The sequence below is a fragment of the Pantherophis guttatus genome, chromosome 18, assembly GCF_059756535.1.
Source record: "Pantherophis guttatus breed Tessera chromosome 18, ASM5975653v1, whole genome shotgun sequence".
Lineage (NCBI taxonomy): Eukaryota > Metazoa > Chordata > Lepidosauria > Squamata > Colubridae > Pantherophis > Pantherophis guttatus.
The window spans coordinates 8,449,434-8,471,231 of record NC_142080.1 but is presented as its reverse complement, the minus strand read 5'-3'; the positions used below and the strand labels follow the sequence as shown (position 1 = coordinate 8,471,231).

The 21,798-nt window shown below is 44.3% G+C and overlaps 1 protein-coding gene across 3 annotated transcripts in view; it reads right to left on the bottom strand.

The window, feature by feature from the left end:
* LTBP3 (latent transforming growth factor beta binding protein 3) overlaps positions 1–21,798 on the bottom strand; it is a 65,508-nt gene that overhangs the window by 12,078 nt on the left and 31,632 nt on the right. For all 3 annotated transcript variants that reach the window (XM_087880969.1, XM_087880967.1, XM_087880968.1), the window contains exons 8-20: positions 21,484–21,672; positions 18,769–18,785; positions 16,016–16,094; positions 14,914–15,006; positions 13,100–13,225; positions 11,088–11,219; positions 9,484–9,612; positions 7,624–7,743; positions 6,457–6,579; positions 5,838–5,960; positions 2,938–3,057; positions 1,523–1,651; positions 1,269–1,430 (exon numbers count right to left, since the gene is read on the bottom strand). In XM_087880969.1, the coding sequence (XP_087737095.1) occupies positions 1,269–1,430; positions 1,523–1,651; positions 2,938–3,057; positions 5,838–5,960; positions 6,457–6,579; positions 7,624–7,743; positions 9,484–9,612; positions 11,088–11,219; positions 13,100–13,225; positions 14,914–15,006; positions 16,016–16,094; positions 18,769–18,785; positions 21,484–21,672 (1,542 nt within the window). The remainder of the gene's footprint in view (positions 1–1,268; positions 1,431–1,522; positions 1,652–2,937; positions 3,058–5,837; positions 5,961–6,456; positions 6,580–7,623; positions 7,744–9,483; positions 9,613–11,087; positions 11,220–13,099; positions 13,226–14,913; positions 15,007–16,015; positions 16,095–18,768; positions 18,786–21,483; positions 21,673–21,798) is intronic.

The following is a 21,798-nucleotide window of genomic DNA, read 5'->3' as shown; positions in this document are numbered from 1 at the left end:
GTGCTCTTCAGAAGGATGCTCCAAAACTGGAGGTTTTTAAGAAGAGATTGGACAACCATTCGTCTGAAATTGTATCGGGCTGGTCTAGAAGATCTCCAAAGGTCCCTTCCAACTTTTATTCTCTCATTCTGGGTATGTCTAATTTAACGAAAAGAAGGACTAGGGGAGATATGAGAGCAGTCTTCCAATATTTGAGAGGCTGCCACGAGGAAGAAGGAGTCAAGCTATTCTCCAAAGCACTTGAGGGTAGGACAAGAAGCAATGGGTGGAAACTAATCAAGGAGAGAAGCAACATAGAACTAATGAGGAATTTCCTGATGATCTTGCTGGGAATAACAGTAAAAATAAATGATTATGCTGGGTTCAACAGTAAAAATAAAAATTACGTTGGAATTAAAAGTAAGAAATGAGGATTAAGATGAAGATGATGTGCTGTGATAAACAATTAAAGATGATTATGTTGTGATTACTAGTAAAATTAGGATGATTATGTTGAGATAAATAGCAATGAAGATGATTTGTTGTGAGCGATAGTTAAGATATTGTTTATGATAATAGTAATGATTTATATTTTTAAGATACATTCATCTAAATAAAAAGAAAAGATAATGAAATGATATTGAGTGAGGATTTAAAGATTTAAGTAAAGGGTTCTTGGATAATGGTATTATAAAATAGATAGAATTTAGGGAAACAATTGTGTAAAACATTAAGTTGTGTTATTTGGAAATTAAGATCTGAGGTGAAAAAATAGAAAGGTAATTGTTTTGAGTGAGTTATTGTGAGCTGTTTTTTCCCCCACTCTGTTTTATTTTTTTATTATTATTTTTATAAGATGATGATTAGTGGAGAGGAGTCGTTGTTAAACATGAATTTGTGATTCTACCAATTTATGACCAGATCAATGCTTCGTTCTAAAAAGACGTATTTTATGTTTATGTTTTTAAAAAAATAAAAAAACTTTAAAAAAAGAAAATAAAATAAAAGAACTAATGAGGAATTTCCTGACAGTTAGAACAATTAATCAGTGGAACAACTTGCCTGCAGAAGTTGTGAATGCTCTAACAGTGGAAGTTTTTGAGAAGATGTTGGATAACCATTTGTCTGAAGTGGTGGAGGGTTTCCTGCCTAAGCAGGGGGTTGGACTAGAAGACCTCCAAGGTCCCTTCCAGCTCTGTTATTCTATTTTACTCTGTCTCAAGCTGAGTTTGGAACAAGGATAGCTTTCCAACTTAATGAGAATCGGACACAGGAGATTTCCAACTTACTCGAGTTGAGAACGGGACACGGATAGATCTCGCAATGATCTCCCCAGCCGGCCCCGAGGGAGCAACAGCACTCCTGGCGAGACACGTTGGTGGCGAGCACGCTATCGCAAAACACGCTATCATCGAAGTTCAGGTAGCACTCCTTTTTATGGTGGGGCAGCTCTGCGGAGAAAACGTCACCGTCCGTCATTCTCAGGAATTTCTCCCACCCTCAGGTGTGTCCGCACTCCCACCTCATCACACAATCCACTTACCTTCGCAACTCTGCTGGTCTTTGGCAAGCGTGAATCCCTCGTCACACACGCACACGAAGGAGCCCGCGGTGTTCTCGCACGCCCCGTGGGGCTGGCAGAGGTCAGGATCTCGCGCGCACTCGTCGATGTCTGGGGAGGCATACGTGGGTGTTTGTGCCAGGGAAAACGGGCGTGCTCAGACCTCTTGATCCCCACCACCACCCCAAAATTTACGGAAAGATTTGCACAAACCCCAACTGATCCTGGCACATAGAATGGAGCATCCATGGGGAATAGGTGATGTCATCAGAGGTGGTATTTAGTGGAAATTGTGGGTGGCCCCGCCCACCTGTCCTGGCTCTATGTCAGTGATGGCTAGCCTTTTTGCCGTCGTGTGCCAAAAGTGGGGGTCGCACCCACGCGTGCCCACACCCATAATTCAGTGCGCCCCACGCATGTGCATACGACACCCCTGCACTCCCCCCGCTTTTGGCACTCGATGGCACGGTGGGTCCAGTAGGCCCGTTTTTCGCCCTTCCCAGGCTCCAGATGCTTTCCTGGAGCCTGGGGAGGGCAAAAACAGTCTTCCCCATCCCCCCGGAGGCTGGAAACGGCCCATTTGCTGACTTCTGGTGGGCCCGGAAGGCCCGAAAATCAGCTGGCTGGTGCTGAGCTAGGGCAACACTCGCATGCCCACCGATATGGCTCCGCGTGCCACCCGTTTGTCCCGGCAAACCTCTTTAATTCATATGGCTATGAATTATTGTCATGCCTAGTCCAACAGGCTTCTCAAACAGTCTTTCAGGGGAGTATTTACAAACACCCAACTTATCTCCCTTGGAATGCTGCCAGAGAACTAATTGCCACGTGCAGGGCAAGGCCAAATTTGGCACAGAGTCAAACAGAGCTTTTGCCGACCAGATGAACGAATTGCTTCCTGCAAAAGCTCACGTCCCATTCGCTTCTCTTTTATGTCTTATGGGAGGGGCCAATCATCTCCAAGCCTTACTCCTAAATTGACCCCGTTTCCTCAATTGTTCCTGTCTTCTGGCAGCTCTGTTCATGCGCACACTGGGAACAGGTTCCCGCTGTTCTTCTGCCTTGCTGATGTCAGACTCTGGAGGCAGCAAAGAACTACCAGATGGCCCTGGCTCCCTCTCTGCCTCCGACTCAGACCCCTTGTCCGAGCCTTCCCCAGACTCCAGGACTGGCCCACATTCCTCCCCAACCTCCTCACTGTCCAACTCTGCTGCCAGCTCTGCTGGCCACTGGCGGTCCACAACAGCCACCTGGGTCCTAACAGGTGAGCTTGGCACGGGGTCACGGATCAGATGCCCCTTCTGCAAAAACACGGGGTTCCCTTGTGAGCCCCAACTTGTTGGCGAGGGAGACGGGAGGAGAGCTCGCTCACACATACATACTTAAGACACACAAACCTTGGCACTTTCTATTCCTTTCCAACTGGTATCCCATCCGGCAAAGACATTGGTAGGAGCCCACGGTGTTTACACATTCGCCCCCAATGCAGGCGGCGGGAAACTCGCATTCGTTCACATCTGGAGAGGGCAAAAAGGATTGAATGAAATAAAATAAAATAAAAACGATGCCCCAATTTTTATCAGCAGAAAGGGCAGGGATTGTGATTTGCTCAGAAGTCATGATTTCCAGCCAGAGGTATGAGTGGGGAGAAATAATCTCAAATTGACAGGTGCAGTTATAAAGCCAGTCAGGATTTATCCTCAGGAAATGACAGAGAACTCTGCACACGGTTAATTGGCATTGTTATCTCTCATGCTATTTGCTAGAATGGTCAGTCATAGCCACATCTCAGTCCCCAAATCAATCTATCTCTCTGCCCACATCTCATCCATCTTTATCCATCTGTATCTGTCTGTCTGCCTCTCTCTATCATCCATCCATCCATCCATCCAGTCAGTTTCTCTCTCTCTTCTAGTATTAATCATCTATCTATCTGTCTATCATTTTTAGTATTAATAATCTATCTATCTATCTATCTATCTATCTATCTATCTATCTATCATTTCTAGTATTAATCATCTGTCTGTCTTTCTATCATTTCTAGTATTAATCATCCATCCATCCATCCATCTATCATTTCTAGTAATCATCTCTCTCTCTGTCTGTCTGCCTATCTATCATTTCTAGTATTAATCATCTACCTATCTGTCTGTCTGTCTGTCTATCGATCTATCTATATCCATCATCTGTCTGTCTGTCTGTCTATCATTTCTAGTATTAATCATCCATCATCCATATCTATCTATCTATCCATCCATCCATCCATCATTTCTAGTAATCATCTCTCTCTGTCTGACTATCTATCATTTCTAGTATTAATCATCTACCCATCTGTCTCTATCTATCGATCTATCTATATCCATCATCTGTCTGTCTGTCTGTCTCTCTCTATCATCCATCCATCCATCCATCCATCCATCCATCCATCCATCCATCCATCCAGTCAGTTTCTCTCTCTCTCTCTTTTCTAGTATTAATCATCTATCTGTCTGTCTATCATTTCTAGTATTAATAATCTATCTATCTATCTATCTATCTATCTATCTATCTATCTATCTATCATTTCTAGTATTAATCATCTGTCTGTCTTTCTATCATTTCTAGTATTAATCATCTATCCATCCATCCATCTATCATTTCTAGTAATCTCTCTCTCTCTGTCTGTCTGCCTATCTATCATTTCTAGTATTAATCATCTACCTATCTGTCTGCCTGTCTATCGATCTATCTATATCCATCATCTGTCTGTCTGTCTGTCTATCATTTCTAGTATTAATCATCCATCATCCATATCTATCTATCTATCCATCCATCCATCCATCCATCATTTCTAGTAATCATCTCTCTCTGTCTGACTATCTATCATTTCTAGTATTAATCATCTACCCATCTGTCTCTATCTATCGATCTATCTATATCCATCATCTGTCTGTCTGTCTGTCTCTCTCTATCATCCATCCATCCATCCATCCATCCATCCATCCATCCAGTCAGTTTCTCTCTCTCTCTCTTTTCTAGTATTAATCATCTATCTGTCTGTCTATCATTTCTAGTATTAATAATCTATCTATCTATCTATCTATCTATCTATCTATCTATCTATCTATCTATCTATCTATCTATCATTTCTAGTATTAATCATCTGTCTGTCTTTCTATCATTTCTAGTATTAATCATCTATCCATCCATCCATCTATCATTTCTAGTAATCATCTCTCTCTCTCTGTCTGTCTGCCTATCTATCATTTCTAGTATTAATCATCTACCTATCTGTCTGTCTGTCTATCGATCTATCTATATCCATCATCTGTCTGTCTGTCTGTCTATCATTTCTAGTATTAATCATCCATCATCCATATCTATCTATCTATCTATCTATCTATCTATCTATCTATCTATCTATCTATCTATCTATCCATCCATCCATCCATCCATCCATCCATCCATCATTTCTAGTAATCATCTCTCTGTCTGCCTATCTATCATTTCTAGTATTAATCATCTACCCATCTGTCTCTCTCTATCTATTGATCTATCTATATCCATCATCTGTCTGTCTGTCTATCATTTCTAGTATTAATCATCCATCATCCATATCTATCTATCTATCTATCTATCTATCTATCTATCTATCTATCTATCTATCTATCTATCTATCCATTCATCCATCCCCCATCCCATCCCATCCCATCTATCATTTGTCTCTCTGTTTGGATCAGAACAGAATATTTAAATAGATTTGGGAGCTGAAATGTGGCTGTGATCGAGCATTTTAATCCTTGGGGGTCCTTGGTGATTTGCTTGTAGACGTCTTATTACCCAATAACGTAATGCCATCAGTGTGAGGGATTGTGAGCTTTGCTGCCTGTTGCAGTGGCTTGGGCTGCCCGTATCCTGTCTGTATTTAAACCTTCTGGATATACACACGTACGTTCGCACACAGCCCTTTCCCCTGATCTTAAAAGAATAGACAACTTAATGCAGTGTGTTTCAACCTTCGCATCACTAAGACTTCAACTCCCAGTATCCCCCAGGCTGGGGAATTCTGGGAGTCGAAGTCCACATATCTTAGTGCTCCTAAACTTGGAGAAACACTGACTCAACCCCATGCACAAAATCTTGCATCCTATTTATTTTTTTTTTCAACAAAGGCGCTGGCCCAAATTTTATTCACGTAATAACCGATCGCTTCAGAGGCACGGCAAACACAGGCAGAGAAGCCTTCTGCACATGCTCAAAAGTTCTCTTTCCCCGCTTCTCAGGAGTTTATACAAGACCCTCGGTTTCCCTTTCTCACCCTTGCAGCGTGGCCCATCCTTCACTGCCTGGAAACCAGCCGGACACTGACACTTGAAGGACCCCAGCGTGTTCACACAAACTCCGTGGGCACACAGCGAACCGTTCTGGCACTCGTTGACATCTGCAGGAAGAGGAGAAAAGGAGGGGGGAACTACTACTGCTTCCATAATCCTTCACCCATCATGGCTGGGGAGGATGGGAATTGTAGTCAATGCCCCCCCTCCCCCTCCGAAGACCAAGGAAATCTTAATGATGCAGGAGAAAATTTGAGGCTCGACTTCATGAGTGGCCCACGGTTCAGGGTCTGGGCCATTTCTGTTCAGGCCGACATCTTTTTTCCCGACAGCCCTGCGAGGGAGGCCAGGATGCTGAGGCTGCCAGTTTAGTGCCAAACACCAAACTCTTAACAAGGTGAACTGAGCTGGGTTTTCTGGGGCTTCTGGTAAAGACGGCCGACGGACGGCTAACTCCGGGGAGGGCTTCCTGAAGAGGCTTTCTCAGGAGTTTTTAAATTTTATTTACTAAGGCATTCTTTTGATTTTAAAATTTTGAATTTTACTTTTTTTCCCAATGGACCGAGAGGAGTTTTTCTGCATGGGGCGCGGAAAGGAATTTACCGACGCAGCTGCGGAAATCAGCAGCAGGCGTGAAGCCTTCACCGCAGGAACAGCGGAAGGAGCCAGCCATGTTCTCGCACCAGCCGTGTTTGCAGGAAACATCCTCGGCGCACTCGTCCACATCTGGAGCAGGGAGAGGATAAGACAATGAGCTATTTCGAGGCTTGGGCCCTATAGAATCGTCAGGCTAGAAGAGACCTCGGAGGCCTTCCACAACCGCCATGGTATCCGAACCTTTTTTTTTATCATGAGGACTAGACACTTAACTCTTTTTAAATAAATAAATAAATAAAGTCTTACAATATTTTTCACTCACGAGGGTTATGCTCTTTTTCAAACAACCATAAAGTCTAACAATATTTTATTTTAAGTCATGAGGACTAGACTCTTTTTAAAAACAACCATAAAATCTGGTAATTTTTTTTTTCATCATGAGGACTAGACACTTACGGTAACTCTTTTTTAAAAAATAAACAAGGATAAAGTCTTACAATATATTTCCCTCACGAGGGTTACGCCCTTTTTAAAACAACCATTTTTTTTAAGTCATGAGGACTAGACTTTTTAAAAACAACCATAAAATCTGGTAATTTTTTTTTTCATCATGAGGACTAGACACTTACGGTAACTCTTTTTAAAAAAATAAACAAGGATAAAGTCTTACAATATATTTCCCTCACGAGGGTTACGCCCTTTTTAAAACAACCATATTTTTTTAAGTCATGAGGACTAGACTCTTTTTAAAAACAACCATAAAATCTGATAGCTGAAGAAATTTCTTGGATGAGAAGCGAAACGTCTTCAAAGGAAAAAAACAAGGAAGTCCAGTTGCCTCTTGAAAAGAAAAAAAAAAAAACACCTTTGAGACATAAAATCTGACAATATTCTTAGTCATGAGAATTTAGACTTTAAAAACAACCAGATAGTCTGACAATGTTTTTTAGTCATGAGGACTAGATTCTTTTTAAAATCAACCAGAGTGTCTGGCGTTTTTAATCACGAGGACTAGATGCTTATCTCTTTTTTAAAAAAACAACAACTATAAAATCTGGTAATTTTTTTTTGTCATGAGGACTAGACACTTAACTTTTTTTTTTTTTTAAAAAACTCCAACCATAAAGTCTGACAATCTTCCTAAAGCTGAAAGGCAGTTGCAGCAAGTCTTACCATAACATATGCCATTTTGGGCCCGGAAGCCTGGCTGGCACGGGATACATTTATAACTGCCAGGTTTATTTTCACATCTCCCCTCAGGGCAAGTTCCAGGATCAAGACACTCGTCGACATCTGAAAGGCAAACATTTTTTTTAAAAAAAAGGAAAAGAGAAATGCCTCAGTGACGCTGAAACGCTTAACGTAGCAAAACTCATTTTTTACTTCATTGGGACGTTTTTCTCCTGCCATTTCCATTTGGTGAAAAAAAAATACGTTGCTTTGGGCATTTTTTTCCCCAAGGAGAAGAGAAAACCTGGGTGACATTTCAGAGACATTTTTGAAGATACGGGGAGTCCTCGGCTTACAGCAATTCATTTAACGACCGTTCGAAGTTATAACGGTGCTGAAAAAAGTTTAAAAGGAGGACAATTGTGGTGTCCTTGCTGCTCTCTGAGCTTAATTATTCCCTTAAAGATGTTTCAGTACCAAACTATGTTACATCATCAGTGCTGGAAGGGAGGGGGGTTGGAAGAGGAGGAGGAGGAGGAGGAGAACTGTAGGGTCCTCAGTGTTTTCTGAGCTTGGTGGTTTTCTTACAGACATTTTATGACCCAACTAGGTAACATCATCAGGGCTAGAAGGAAGTGGGGTTTGCAAAGGAGGAGGAGGAGGAGGAAGAGGAGGAGGAGGAGGAGGAAGAGGAGGAGGAGGAGGAGGGGTGTTGGAAGAGGAGGAGGAGAACTGTGGGGTCTTGGTGTTTTCTGAGCTTGGTGGTTTTCTTACAGACATTTTATGACCCAACTAGGTAACATCATCAGGGCTAGAAGGAAGTGGGGTTTGCAAAGGAGGAGGAGGAGGAGGAAGAGGAGGAGGAGGAGGAGGAGGAAGAGGAGGAGGAGGAGGAAGAGGAGGGGGTGGGAAGAGGAGGAGGAGAACTGTGGGGTCTTGGTGTTTTCTGAGCTTGGTGGTTTTCTTACAGACATTTTATGACCCAACTAGGTAACATCATCAGGGCTAGAAGGAAGTGGGGTTTGCAAAGGAGGAGGAGGAAGAGGAGGAGGAGGAGGAGGAGGAGGAGGAAGAGGAGGAGGAGGAGGAAGAGGAGGGGGGTTGGAAGAGGAGGAGGAGAACTGTGGGGTCCTTAGTGTTTTCTGAGCTTGGTGGTTTTCTTACAGACATTTTATGACCCAACTAGGTAACATCATCAGGGCTAGAAGGAAGTGGGGTTTGCAAAGGAGGAGGAGGAGGAGGAAGAGGAGGAGGAGGAGGAGGAAGAGGAGGAGGAGGAGGAAGAGGAGGGGGGTTGGAAGAGGAGGAGGAGAACTGTGGGGTCTTGGTGTTTTCTGAGCTTGGTGGTTTTCTTACAGACATTTTATGACCCAACTAGGTAACATCATCAGGGCTAGAAGGAAGTGGGGTTTGCAAAGGAGGAGGAGGAGGAGGAGGAGGAGGGGGGTTGGAAGAGGAGGAGGAGGAGGAAGAGGAGGAGGGGGGTTGGAAGAGGAGGAGGAGGAGGAGGAGAACTGTGGGGTCCTCAGTGTTTTCTGAGCTTGGTGGTTTTCTTACAGACATTTTATGATCCAACTAGGTAACATCATCAGGGCTAGAAGGAAGTGGAGTTTGCAGAAGGGAGGAGGAGGAGAACTATGGGGTCCTTAGTGATTTCTGAGCTTAATTATTTCCTTGCAGACGTTTCATTACCAAACTAGGTAAGAGCATCAGTGCATTGACACTGATCAGTGCATCACTGTAGCATCAACACTGATGGTGTTCCCTAGTTTGGTAGTGAAACGTCTGCAAGAAAAACCATCAAGCACAGAAAGGACACCCCACAGACTTGGGCATTCCCCAACCTGGCTCCCCACTCCGTACCCTCACACAGCGGCTGACGGGAGGGCTTCAGCCGATATCCGGGATGGCAGTCACATTTGTAGTGTCCTGGGAAGTTGATGCAGGAACCGCCGTCTCCGCAGATGTTGGGCCGGGCGCATTCATCGATATCTAATGGGGGAGGGGGGAGGAGGAAGAGGCAAAAGGTTGAACAAAGGGTGCAATATTGCAGGCGACTCTGCCAACTGCCAAGAGTTCAATCCTGAGCAGCTCGAGGTTGACTCAGCCTTCCATCCTTCCGAGGTCGGTAGAACCAGATTGTTGGGGGGCAAGAGGCTGACTCTGTAAACTGCTTAGAGAGGGCTGTAACACACTGTGAAGCGGTATATAAGTCTAAGTGTTATTTCTTCCTTCCTTCCTTCCTTCCTTCCTTCCTTCCTTCCTTCCATCCATCCATCCATCCTTCCATCTACCCACCCACCCACCCATCCATCCTTCCTTCCATCCTTCCATTTACCCACCCACCCACCAACCCTTCCATTCATCCTTCCTTCCATCTATCAATTCATCCATCCATCGTTCGTTCCTTCCTTCCATCCATCCATCCATCAATTCATCCATCGTTCCTTCCTTCCTTCCTTCCTTCCATCCATCCATCCATTCATCCATCCATCATTCCTTCCTTCCTTCCATCTAGCTATCAATTCATCCATCCATCGTTCCTTCCTTCCTTTCTTCCATCCATCCATCAATTCATCCATCGTTTCTTCCTTCCTTCCTTCCTTTCTTCCTTCCATCCATCCATCCATCCATCCATCCATCCATCCATCCATCCATCTACCCACCCACCCACCCATCCTTCCTTCCATCCTTCCATTTACCCACCCACCTACCAACCCTTCCATCCATCCTTCCTTCCATCTATCAATTCATCCATCCATCGTTTGTTTGTTCCTTCCTTCCATCCATCCATCCATCCATCAATTCATCCATCCATCGTTCCTTCCTTTCTTCCTTCCATCCATCCATCAATTCATCCATCCATCGTTCCTTCCTTCCTTCCTTTCTTCCTTCCTTCCATCCATCTATCAATTCATCCATTCATCGTTCCTTCCATCCATCCTTCCTTCCTCCATCAATTCATCCATCCATCGTTCCTTCCTTCCTTCCTTTCTTCCATCCATCCATGAATTCATCCATCGTTCCTTCCTTCCTTCCTTCCTTCCTTCCATCCATCAATTCATCCATCCATCCTTCCTTCCTTCCTTCCATCCATCCATCAATTCATCCATTCATCGTTCCTTCCATCCATCCTTCCTTCCTCCATCAATTCATCCATCCATCGTTCCTTCCTTCCTTCCTTTCATCCATCCATCAATTCATCCATCCATCGTTCCTTCCTTCCTTCCATCCATCCATCTATCAATTCATCCATCCATCGTTCCTTCCTTCCTTCCTTTCTTCCATCCATCCATGAATTCATCCATCGTTCCTTCCTTCCTTCCTTCCTTCCTTCCATCCATCCATCGTTCCTTCCTTCCTTCCTTCCTTCCTTCCTTCCTTCCTTCCTTCCTTCCTTCCTTCCTTCCATCCATCCACCCACCCACCCATCCATCCATCCATCCATCCACCCATCCAAGTCTTACCTGTGCAGGATCTGACCCCCTTCTGTACTTTCAGCTGGTAGCCTCGGTTGCAGTGGCAATTGTACGACCCGCCAGTGTTCATGCAGACGCCTTTGCCGTTACCGCACAGCTCCAATTCACACTCGTTTACATCTGGGGAGCAGAAAGGGCAGGAATCACAAAGTTTCTTTTTCCATTGAAAATGTTTTGCTTCTTATCTCAGGAGCTTCTTCGGTTCAGTTCTGTTGTTCTTCAGAATAACAGAATGAATTGGAAGGGAAGTCTTGGAAATCTTCTAGTCCAACCTTCCATTACAAAAAAAGACATCGAGGCTTTGGATAAAAGTGCAGAGAAGAGCAACTAAGAGGATTAAAAGGCCTGGAGACTAAAACATAGGAAGGACGGTGGCAGGATTTGGGCCTGGCTAGTCTAAAGAAAAGAAGAATTAGGGGTGACATGATAGCAGCCTCCCAATGTTTGAGGGGCCGCCACAAAGAGGAGGGGGTCAAGCTATTCTCCAAAGCACCAGAAGGCAGGACAAGAAACAAAATGTTGGAAACTAATCAAAGAAACCTGGAATTAAGCAGAAGCTTCCTAACAGTGAGAACAATTAACCAGTGGAACTGCTTGCCTCCAGAAGTTATGGGTGCTCCATTACTGGAAATTTTTAAGAAAAGACGGGACAGTTACCTGTCGGGAATGGCATAGGCTCTCCTTCTTGAGCAGGGGTTGGACTAGTTGACCTCCAAGGTCCCTTCCAGCTCTATTCTGATTGATTGATTGATTGGTTGGTTGATTGAAATGGTATAGGGCCGTGATGGCGAACCGATAGCCATATCGGTGGGCACGCGAGCTCAGCTCTGGCATGCATGCGTGCGCCGGCCAGCTGATTTTCGGGCCTTCTGGGCCCATCAGAAGTAGGGAAACAGGCTGTTTCCTGCCTCCGGAGGATCTCGGGGGTTGGTGGTGGGGAAGGCCTTATTATTATTATTATTATTATTATTATTATTATTATTATTATTATTATTATTATTATTATTATTATTATTAATTAATTAATTAATTAATTAATTAATTAAATTTATATACCGCCCTACTCCCGAAGGACTCAGGGCGGTGAACAGCCAAAAGATAAAATACACATAATACAAACGTTAAAAACCATTTAAAATACATTAAATACTTTGGCCCAAAACAAATTTAAAACACCCCAATTTATCAGACAAATTTAAAAATAGCAATTTAAAAGGGAAGTTAGGCCAGACCAGCCTGCTGGAATAGGAATGTTTTGAGGGCACGGTGGAAAGTGCACAGATCCGGAATCCTCCGTATCTCCGGGGGGAGCTCGTTCCAGATGGCAGGTGCCCCCACAGAGAAGGCTCTCCCCCTGGGGGCCGCCAGTCGACACTGTTTGACCGACAGCACCCTGAGGAGCCCCTCTCTATGGGAGCGTACTGGTCTCTCTCCCCAGCCTCCAGAGCCTTTCTAGGAGTCTGGGGAGGGCGAAAATGGCCTTCCCCATCCCCCAGAGGCCCTCAGGAGGCCAGAAACGGAGCAGAAGTTGGCAAATGGGCCGTTTCCGGCCTCCGGGGGAGGGGAGGCCATTTTTGCCCTCCCCAGATTCCTAGAAAGGCTCTGGAGGTTTGGGGAAGAGCAAAAATGGGCCTTCCGGTCCCCCTGGAAATTGGCAAACGGGCTGTTTTTGGCCTCCGGGGGGGCGGGGGGCCATTTTTGCCCTCCCCAGACTCCTAGAAAGGCTCTGAGGGCTGGAGAGAGCAAAAAACAGGCCTACCGTGCCATCGTGTGCCAGGAGCGTGGGGAGCATGGGGGGGGCAGGGCGCATAGAATTATGGATGTGGGCACAACCCCCTCCTCACTCCTGGCACGTGATAGCAAAAAGGTTAGCCATCACTGGTATAGGATCTCCTGCTTGAGTAGGGGGTTGGACTAGAAGACCTCCAAAGTCCCCTCCAGATCTATTCCGACTGAACCTCCTGCTCAAGCTCAAACGTTTGAAGGAAGCTGCCTCTTACCTACGCAATACCTGTGCTGAGGATGCCACCGATAACCTTGGTAACACTGGCAGGTGAATCCGGATCTGGTTGGGATGCACTCACCGTGGCTACAGATGTTACGGTTCAACTTGCAAATGTCCACCTCTGCGTTGGGGGGGGGGGGAGAAAAAAAATCGTTGGACACAGCCACAAATCGCTCCATCAATTGAACAACTCAACGCCGAGCCTTCAAACTCAGGCCCAAGGTGCCAAACGACAAGAAACCTACATACAGATCATTCTCGACTCGCTTTAACGACCGTTGCACGTTACAACAAGGCTGGAAAAAAAAAAAGCGGCTTGCAACTTTTCCTCGCGCTTACAACCGTGGCTGCAGCCCTGCAGTCACAACAATCAACGTGGTACGTCACGGTGGTTAAGCGAGAAATCTGTTCGGCGACTTTCGACACATTTGTTAAGCGAATCCCTGCCGTCCTTAAATTAGCCACGGGGTCGTTAAATGAATCTGGTTTCTCCACTGACTTTTTTTTTTCAGAATTTTTTTTATTTTTAAACAAACATACATAAAAACATAAACCTATCTTTAGTTACACACAGTGTGTCGGTTGGTTACTAGTCTTTTGTGCATCTTCACCATATTCATAGCTTACCATTTACCTTATTTTACGTAATTATCAATCTAATATATATCTATGTATTATTATCCTCGTTAATCATTTATTTGACTAACTATTCTTCCCTCATTTTATACAAAATATTCTACGATTTGAGTTAATTTATATTATAACATTCATTTCATCATCCTAAATCGATCTAATAATAATAATACATCTTTATGTCGTATTTTATATAGTTCTACAATTCTTATATTATAAAAAAATCTCTATCTTCTTTCATTTCCTTATTTTTTTATCTAACCATTGATAAAATAAGTCCCATATTTTATAATATTGTTTTATCTTCTTGTTCTTTAATTTCAAATGTCAATTTGCTCATTTCAGCACATTCCATGATTTTCTTAATAACTTCATCTTGCGTTGGTATTTTCTCATTTTTCCAATTTTTAGCAAACACAATTCTAGCTGCTGTTAATACATTCACAATCAGATATCTCAATTCTCTTATTATATATTTCAGGTACAATCCCCAATAAGCTTTGGTAGTACAGTGGTCTAAAGCACCCTGTTATTAAGACCAGCTGCCTGCAATTACTGCAGGTTCGAATCTCGCCAGGCTCAAGGTTGACTCAGCCTTCCATCCTTTCTAAGGTAGGTAAATTGAGGACCCAGATTGTGGGGGCAATAAGCTGACTTTGTATAAATATACAAAAAGATGAAGGCTATTGCTGAGCACATTGTAAGCCGCCCTGAGTCTCCGGAGAAGGGCGGCATATAAATCAAATTAAAAAAAATAAATATCTGGTTTAAAATCTATGTTTTTTTTTTTTATCATTTTTTCCAACCATCTGTGGATTTTACTCCAGTATCTTTTGGCTTCTGCACATATGTGGACACACATATGGTAGTATGAGCCTGGTTTCTCTACTGACTTATATTGCTTGTCAGAAGGTTGCAAAAGAGGATTGGGTGAACCCGGGATGCTGCAACCGTCATAACTATGAGTCAGCTGTCAAGCATCCGAATATAAATCATGTGAAATGGTCATAAGTATGAAAAATGGTCATAAGTCACTTTTTTCAGTGCCGTTGTAACTTCGAAGTCACTAAATGAATGGTTGTAAGTCAAGGACTACCTGTATTTTTTTTTTTAAAAAACAATTCTTTTCAGAAAAAGAAGACGGGGGAAACAATGATCTGGGACTATGGTGCTTACCTGTCTCTTGAGTTGGGGGCATGTAAAATTCATCCATTCGCTCCTCTTCGGGGTACTTCACCACGACCGCGACGGTGGGCTTCGTGATCACCACTGCAAAGATTAATAGATGAACAGAGTTGGAAGGGACCTTGGAGGTCATCTAGTCCAAACCCCCCCCCACCCTAGCAGGAGACCCTACATCATTTCTGACAAATGGCAGTCCAGTCTCTTCTTGAAAGCCTCCAGGGATGAAGCTCCCACAACTTCCGAAGGCAACTTCTCTTCCATGGGTTGATTGCTCTCACCGTCAGAAAATTCCTTCTTATTTTCAGGTTGAATCTCTCCTTGATCAGTTTCCATCCATTATTCCTTGTCTGGCCTTCAAAGGTGTTTTGGAAAATAGCTTGGCCCCCTTCCTCCTCTCTGTGGCAGCCCCTCAAATATTGGATAAACTGCTATCCTGTCTCCCCTGGTCCTTCTCTTCACTAGAGTAGCCACGTCCAGTTCCTGCATCTGTTCATTGTATATTTTAGTCTCCAGTCCCCTAATCATCCTGCTTGCTCTTCTCTGCACTCTTTCTAGAGTCTCCACATCCTTTTTATAGTGTGGTGACCAAAACTGGATGGCCTATTCCAATTGGTGTCTTAGCAAGGCATTATAAAGTTCACTTTAACAGATGAACAGAGTTGCAAGGGACCTTGGAGGTCATCTAGTCCAACCCCCCGCCCAAGCAGGAGACCCTACACCATTTCTGACAGATGGCAGTCCAGTCTCTTCTTGAAAGCCTCCAGTGATGAAGCTCCCACAACTTCCGAAGGCAACTTCTCTTCCATGAGTTGATGGTTCTCACTGTCAGGAAATTTCTCCTTATTTCCAGGTTGAATCTCTCCTTGTTCAGTTTCCATCCATTCTTCCTTGTCTGGCCTTCGGGTGCCTTGGAAAATAGCTGGACCCCCTTCCTCCTCTCTGGGGCAGCCCCTCAAATATTGGAAGATGCTATCCTGCCTCCCCTGGTCCTTCTCTTCACTAGACTAGCCAGGCCCAGTTCCTGCAACCATTGAAAATGCCCTCAAACGAGGCTGGGGGAAACAGTACAGAGAAGTGTTTTTCATTCACTCACCGGGGTACCGAGGACCCAAAGTTGGGGTGTTGCCAAAAAATACTCCCTGCTCTTCCGAAACCGTCGTTTCTCTGGGCAACTGGAGAGGTTGAGAAGGAAAGAGAAGAACACAATGAACAGGAAGACAAGATACATGGCTTAGGGCCTCGATTGAGCCCGAAATCTATGCTGCTAAATGAGACATTGAGTTTTGTCTCATTTTACGACCTTCCTCGATGTTGCTGTTAAATGAATAATGGCCGTTGTTAAGTTATTTGCCCATTTGTGAAGTGAATTACCCACTGACTTTGCTGGTCAGGAGATACGGCAACCGTCATAAATACAGGTAGTCCTCAATTTACAACCGAAATTCAGCCCCAAATTTCTGTCGTTAAGTGAGACACATTTGTTAAGGGAGCTTTGCCCCACTTTACGACCTTTCTTGCCACGGGTTGTTAAGTGAATCCCTGCAGTGGCTAAGTTAGTAAAAAGGTTTGTTCAGTGAATCTGGTTTTCTCCGTGGAGTTTTGCTTGTCGGAAAGTGGGGATCGCTTAACCCTGGGATTTGCAACCTTGTCATTCAATTAGCACAGGGGTCCCTCAAGGCTGCGTGCTCTCCCCACTTCTCTTCTCTCTGTATACCAATGACTGCATCTCTAATGATCCATCTGTTAAACTACTGAAGTTCGCAGATGGCACAACAGTGATCGGACTCATTCGAGACAATGATGAATCCACAAACAGACGGGAGGTTGAACGACTAGCCTCGTGGTGTGACTGGAACAATCTGGAACTGAACACACTCAAAACCGTAGAAATGGTGGTGGACTTTAGGAGAAATCCTTCCGTACTTCCATCTCTCACAATTCTAGACAACACAGTATCAACAGTTAGAGACCTTTAAAATTTCTTGGTTCTACCATATCGCAAGACCAAAAATGGACAGCCAACATCAAAAGCGTCATCAAAAAAGTACAATAAAGAATGTTCTTTCTGCGTCAACTCACGAAGCTCAAACTGCCCAAAGAGCTGCTGATCCAGTTCTACAAAGGAATGATTGAGTCTGTCATCTGCACCTCCATAACTGTCTGGTTTGGCTCTGCAACCCAACAAGGCAGACTCGGACTTCAGAGGAGAATTAGAACTGCTGAAAAAACCATGGCTACCAACCTGCTTTCCATGGAGGACCTGTATACTGCACGAGTCAAAAAGAGGGCTGGGAAAATATCTACAGACCCCTCGCATCCTGGACATCAACTGTTTCAACTCCTACCCTCAAAACGACGCTATAGAGCACTGCACATCAGAACAACTAGACACAAGGACAGTTTTTTCCCCAAAAGCCATCACTCTGCTAAACAAATAATTCTCTCAACACTGTCAAACTATTTACTAAGTCTGCACTACTATTAATCTTCTCATCGTTCCCACAACCCATCTCCTCCCACTTATGACTGCATGACTGGTAACCTTGTTGCTGGTATCCTTAGACTTATATTTATATTCTTTCCTAATTGCTTATTTGTAACCTATGACTATAATTAAGTGTTGTACCTTATGATTCTTGATGAATGTATCTTTTCTTTTATGTACACTGAGAGCGTGTGCACCAAAGACAAATTCCTTGTGCATCCAATCACACTTGGCCAATAAAGAATTCTATTCTATTCTATTCTATTCTATTCTATTCTATTCTATTCTATTCTATTCTATTCTATTCTATTCTATTCTATTCTATTCTATTCTATTCTATTCTATTCTATTCTATTCTATTCTATTCTATTCCATTCCATTCCATTCCATTCCATTCCATTCCATTCCATTCCATTCTATCCATGTAAATAGAGGAGATTATGCCCAAAATCTTTCCTTTTGGGGAAAAAAAAAAAGAACAGAATAACAGAGTTTGAAGGGACCTCGGAGGTCTTCTAGTCGAACCCCTATTGGAGACCCTATACCAATGATGGCTAACCTTTTTGTTGTTGTGTGCGCATATGACAGCACGCCCGTACCCATGATGTAATGTGCGTGCGACCCCCCCCACCCCATTTTGGGCCTAGGAGGCCTCCCTGAACCCTCCTGGGAGGAAAAAATAGGCCACGAGGGGGCTACACCGCACCCCTCCCCCGTGCCCCATTTTGGGCCTAGTAGGCCTCGCTGCACTTATAACCCATAAAGCAATCCGGGCATGACCCCCCCCCCGGCGCTCTCTCCGGCCCCGCTCATGAGCGCATATCTCCCACATGCCCCCCCCATGTCCGACAGAGACCTGAAAATCAACTGGGCGGCGGGAGTCACATGGGCATGCGCGGTGAAGCTGAGCTGGGGCAACAGCTAATGTGTCCAGAGAGGGATCTGCGTGGCACCTGTGGTTTCCCACCACGGCCCTATACCATTTCACACAAATGGTTGTCCAATCTCTTCTGGAAAGCCTCCAGTGATGGAGCATTCACAACTTCTGGTGGCAGGCTGTTCCACTGGTTAATTGTCCTCACTGTCAGGAAATTTCTCCTTAGTTCTAGGTTGCTTCTCTCCTTGAATAGTTTCCACCCATCGCTTCTTGTCTGGACTTCAGGTGCTTTGGAGAATAGGTTGAAAAGCATTCAAATGACCACTGGAGACCCCCCCTCCTATCATCTCCTGGTGGCTCTAGTTCCAATCAACAACTATCTGAGATGGCGTTATATTTGAAGAGGGCCATTCATTTATTTTTTTCACAGGTTGTTTTTTTTTCCCCACCTCTTCCATGGTTCTTCGGTGGGTCTCACACTTACCGTCGCTGGAGTCACAGCTGCAAAACATAAACGAAGAGATAGGATGAGGATTAGAACTTTTAGATGAGAATGTAACGCCTGTGTGAACGTACACCGTGATTTAAACAATTAGGAATAACAGAATCACAGAGTTGGAAGGGACCTTGGAGGTCTTCTAGTCCAACCCCGATCAGGCAGGAAACTCTATACCCGTGATGGCGAACCTACAGCACGCGTGCCACAGGTGGCACACGGAGCCATATCTGTGGGCACGTGAGCGTTGCCCTAGCACGCATGCACGCGCCAGCCACCTGATTTTCGGCCCTTCCGGGCCCACCGGAAATCAGGAAATGAGCTGTTTCTGGCCTCCAGAGGTGGGGAAGATAGTTTTCACCCTCCCCAGGCTCCTAGAAAGCTTCTGGAGTCTGGGGAGGGCAAAAAAACGGGCTTTCTGGGTCCACCGGAAGTCGGGAAATGGGCCATGCAGTGAATTTTGATCCATTTGATGACCTTCCTTGCCACGGTTGTTAAGTGAATCACTGCCATTCTTCCATTAGGTACATGGTTGTTAAGTGAATCAGGCTTCCCCATCGACTTTGCTCGTCAGATGGTCGCAAAAGGGGATGGCATGGCCCCCGGGACACTGCAGACGTCATAAATATCTCAATTTTCATCACGTGAACATGGAGATGCCGTAACGATCCTAAGTGTGAAAAACGGTCATAAATCACACGTTTCAGTGTTGCTGTAACTTCGAGGAGTCACTAAAAAACTGTTGTAAGTCGAGGACTACCTGCTGTTGTTCTCATGGTCAGGAAATCCCTCCTTATTTCTAGCATGGTTTTCTCCTTAATTAGCTTTCATCCATGGCTGAAATTACATTCTTTCCTTCCTCTTTCCTTCCTCCTTCCTTCCTTTCCTTTCTCCTTCCTTCCTTTCCTTCCTTTCCTTTCTCCTCCCTCCCTCCTCCCTTTCCTTCCTCCCTTTCTTTCCTCCTTCCTTCCTTCCCTTCCTCCTTCCTCCCTTTCCTTCCTTATTTATTTTATTTATTTATTAATTTAACTTGTATACCACCCTTCTCCCAAAAGGGACTCAGGGCGGTGAACAGCCAAAATTAAAATACATACAATATAAAAGTTAAGATAATTAAAAGAGATTAAATCAATCCGGCCTCCCAATTTAAAACCCCAAGTCTATAAAATTTTAAAATCCCAATTTAAAACCATTTAGGCTAGGCCTCCTTCCTTCCTCTCATTCCTTCCTTCCTTCCCTTTGTTGGCTTCCTCCTTCCTTCCTCTCTTCCTTCCCTTCCCTCCCTTCCTCCTTCTTTCCCTTCCTTCCTTTCTTTCCTTCTTTGTTCCTTCCTTTCTTTCCTTCTTTGTTCCTTCCTTCCTTCCTTCCCTTCCTCCTTCCTTCCTCCCTTCCCTCCTTCCTTCCTTCTTTCCTCCTTCCTTCCCTTCCTCCTCCTTTCCTCCATCCCTCCTTTCCTTTCCAATCCAGTTCCATTGTGACCTTTTTCAAAAAGCTTATAAAAAAAAATGCTAAGCAAAATATTATTTTTACGGGCTGCCTCTCTGGCTGGAGAGATTGCAAACGAAGCGGCATTCCTGGAGTTCCAGGGACTAGAAACTTGTTTGTTTGTTTTTCCACATACAGCACACCTCTTCAATCATAAAGTCCAAGAATGTGATTTTTTTTAAAGAAATAACTCCTCTGCATCTTAAAAACACACACATGTCTGCATGTCCAGAAATGTTCTTTCTTCTTTAAGACTGCAGTAAATCACTAGATTTTTGGTGCTTGGCAGTAAACCAAGTGAAATAACTAACTGCAAACCTATAAAACAGCTTTCAAATCCGTCCTTTTGGCAGAAACCAAAATATCTTGACGTGGTCCAGTTATAATTTTAATCCAAATGAAAGAAAAGAAGTCTCAAATCTCAGCTTTAGGTTTTTTTTTTCCTTATCTGGGAGGGTTTGCTTTGCAAAAAAAGAAAAGCCAAGTTTCTAGGCCTCATATTGTTGAAGGGCAAACGTGGCAGAGATGAAAAGCAAAAAGGGCCCTTTTTACACCGTTGTTGTTACAGCTGAGTTGAGATTGGAGTAGTCAGAAAAAGTCAATTGACTTTAAAATCACAACCAACCATGGAACCAATGCCTGGTTTGGGGTAGCCAAGATTAAGGATCAGGGAACGAAATTTGGCAGAAAAGCAGAATACAGAAACACAAAATAGAAAAAGGAAAAATATTTGTAGGGGGAAAATACAGGTAGTCCTCGAGTTATGGCCACCATTGAGTCCCAAAATTGATGTGGCTGAGGGAAACAGTTGCTAAGTGAGTTTTGACCCCATTTTACGACCTTTCTTGCCACAGCTGTTAAGTGAATCTCTAAGTTAGCAACACAGTTGTTAAGTGAATGAATCCATTGACTTTGCTTGCCAGAAGGTCACAAAAGGGGGAATCACGTGACCCCAGGGACATTTCAACCCGTCATAAATATGAATCGGTTGCCAAGCATTTGAATTTTGATTATGCAGCCACGGGGATGCAGCAAATTATAAATGTTAAAAATGGACACGAGTCTCTTTTCTTAGTGTTGTCGTAACTTCGAACGGTCACTCAATGGACTGCTGTAAGCCGAGGACTACCTGTATTGCACCAGCCATCCCTGCCAAGGCAGCCATTTTGAGAAGGCGCCCCTGACCCTCCCTTCACCTTCCCGCGCGAGTGAACTAACCTTCTGCTTCCTGGGAATCGCTGTCCATGACGGGAGGGGTGGGGGGCTCCGGCCGCAGTTGTGGCAAGTCGCTAGTAGCATCCGGGTGGATATGGAGTAGGAAATCACTCTCTCCTTGGATGGTCAGAGTTTGGTGCAAGGTTTGGATGTGGTAGCCTCTCCCCGCAGGGCAGATTTCTCGGAACGCCACTATTCAACCGGGAGAGGAAAAACGAGACAGTCAGACGCCCGTCAGCCTACAGGTAAGATTTGCGTGGTGAAGCAATGGACGGAGGAGCGGAGAACGAGAGGAAGGAGAAAGGAAAAACGGGAGAT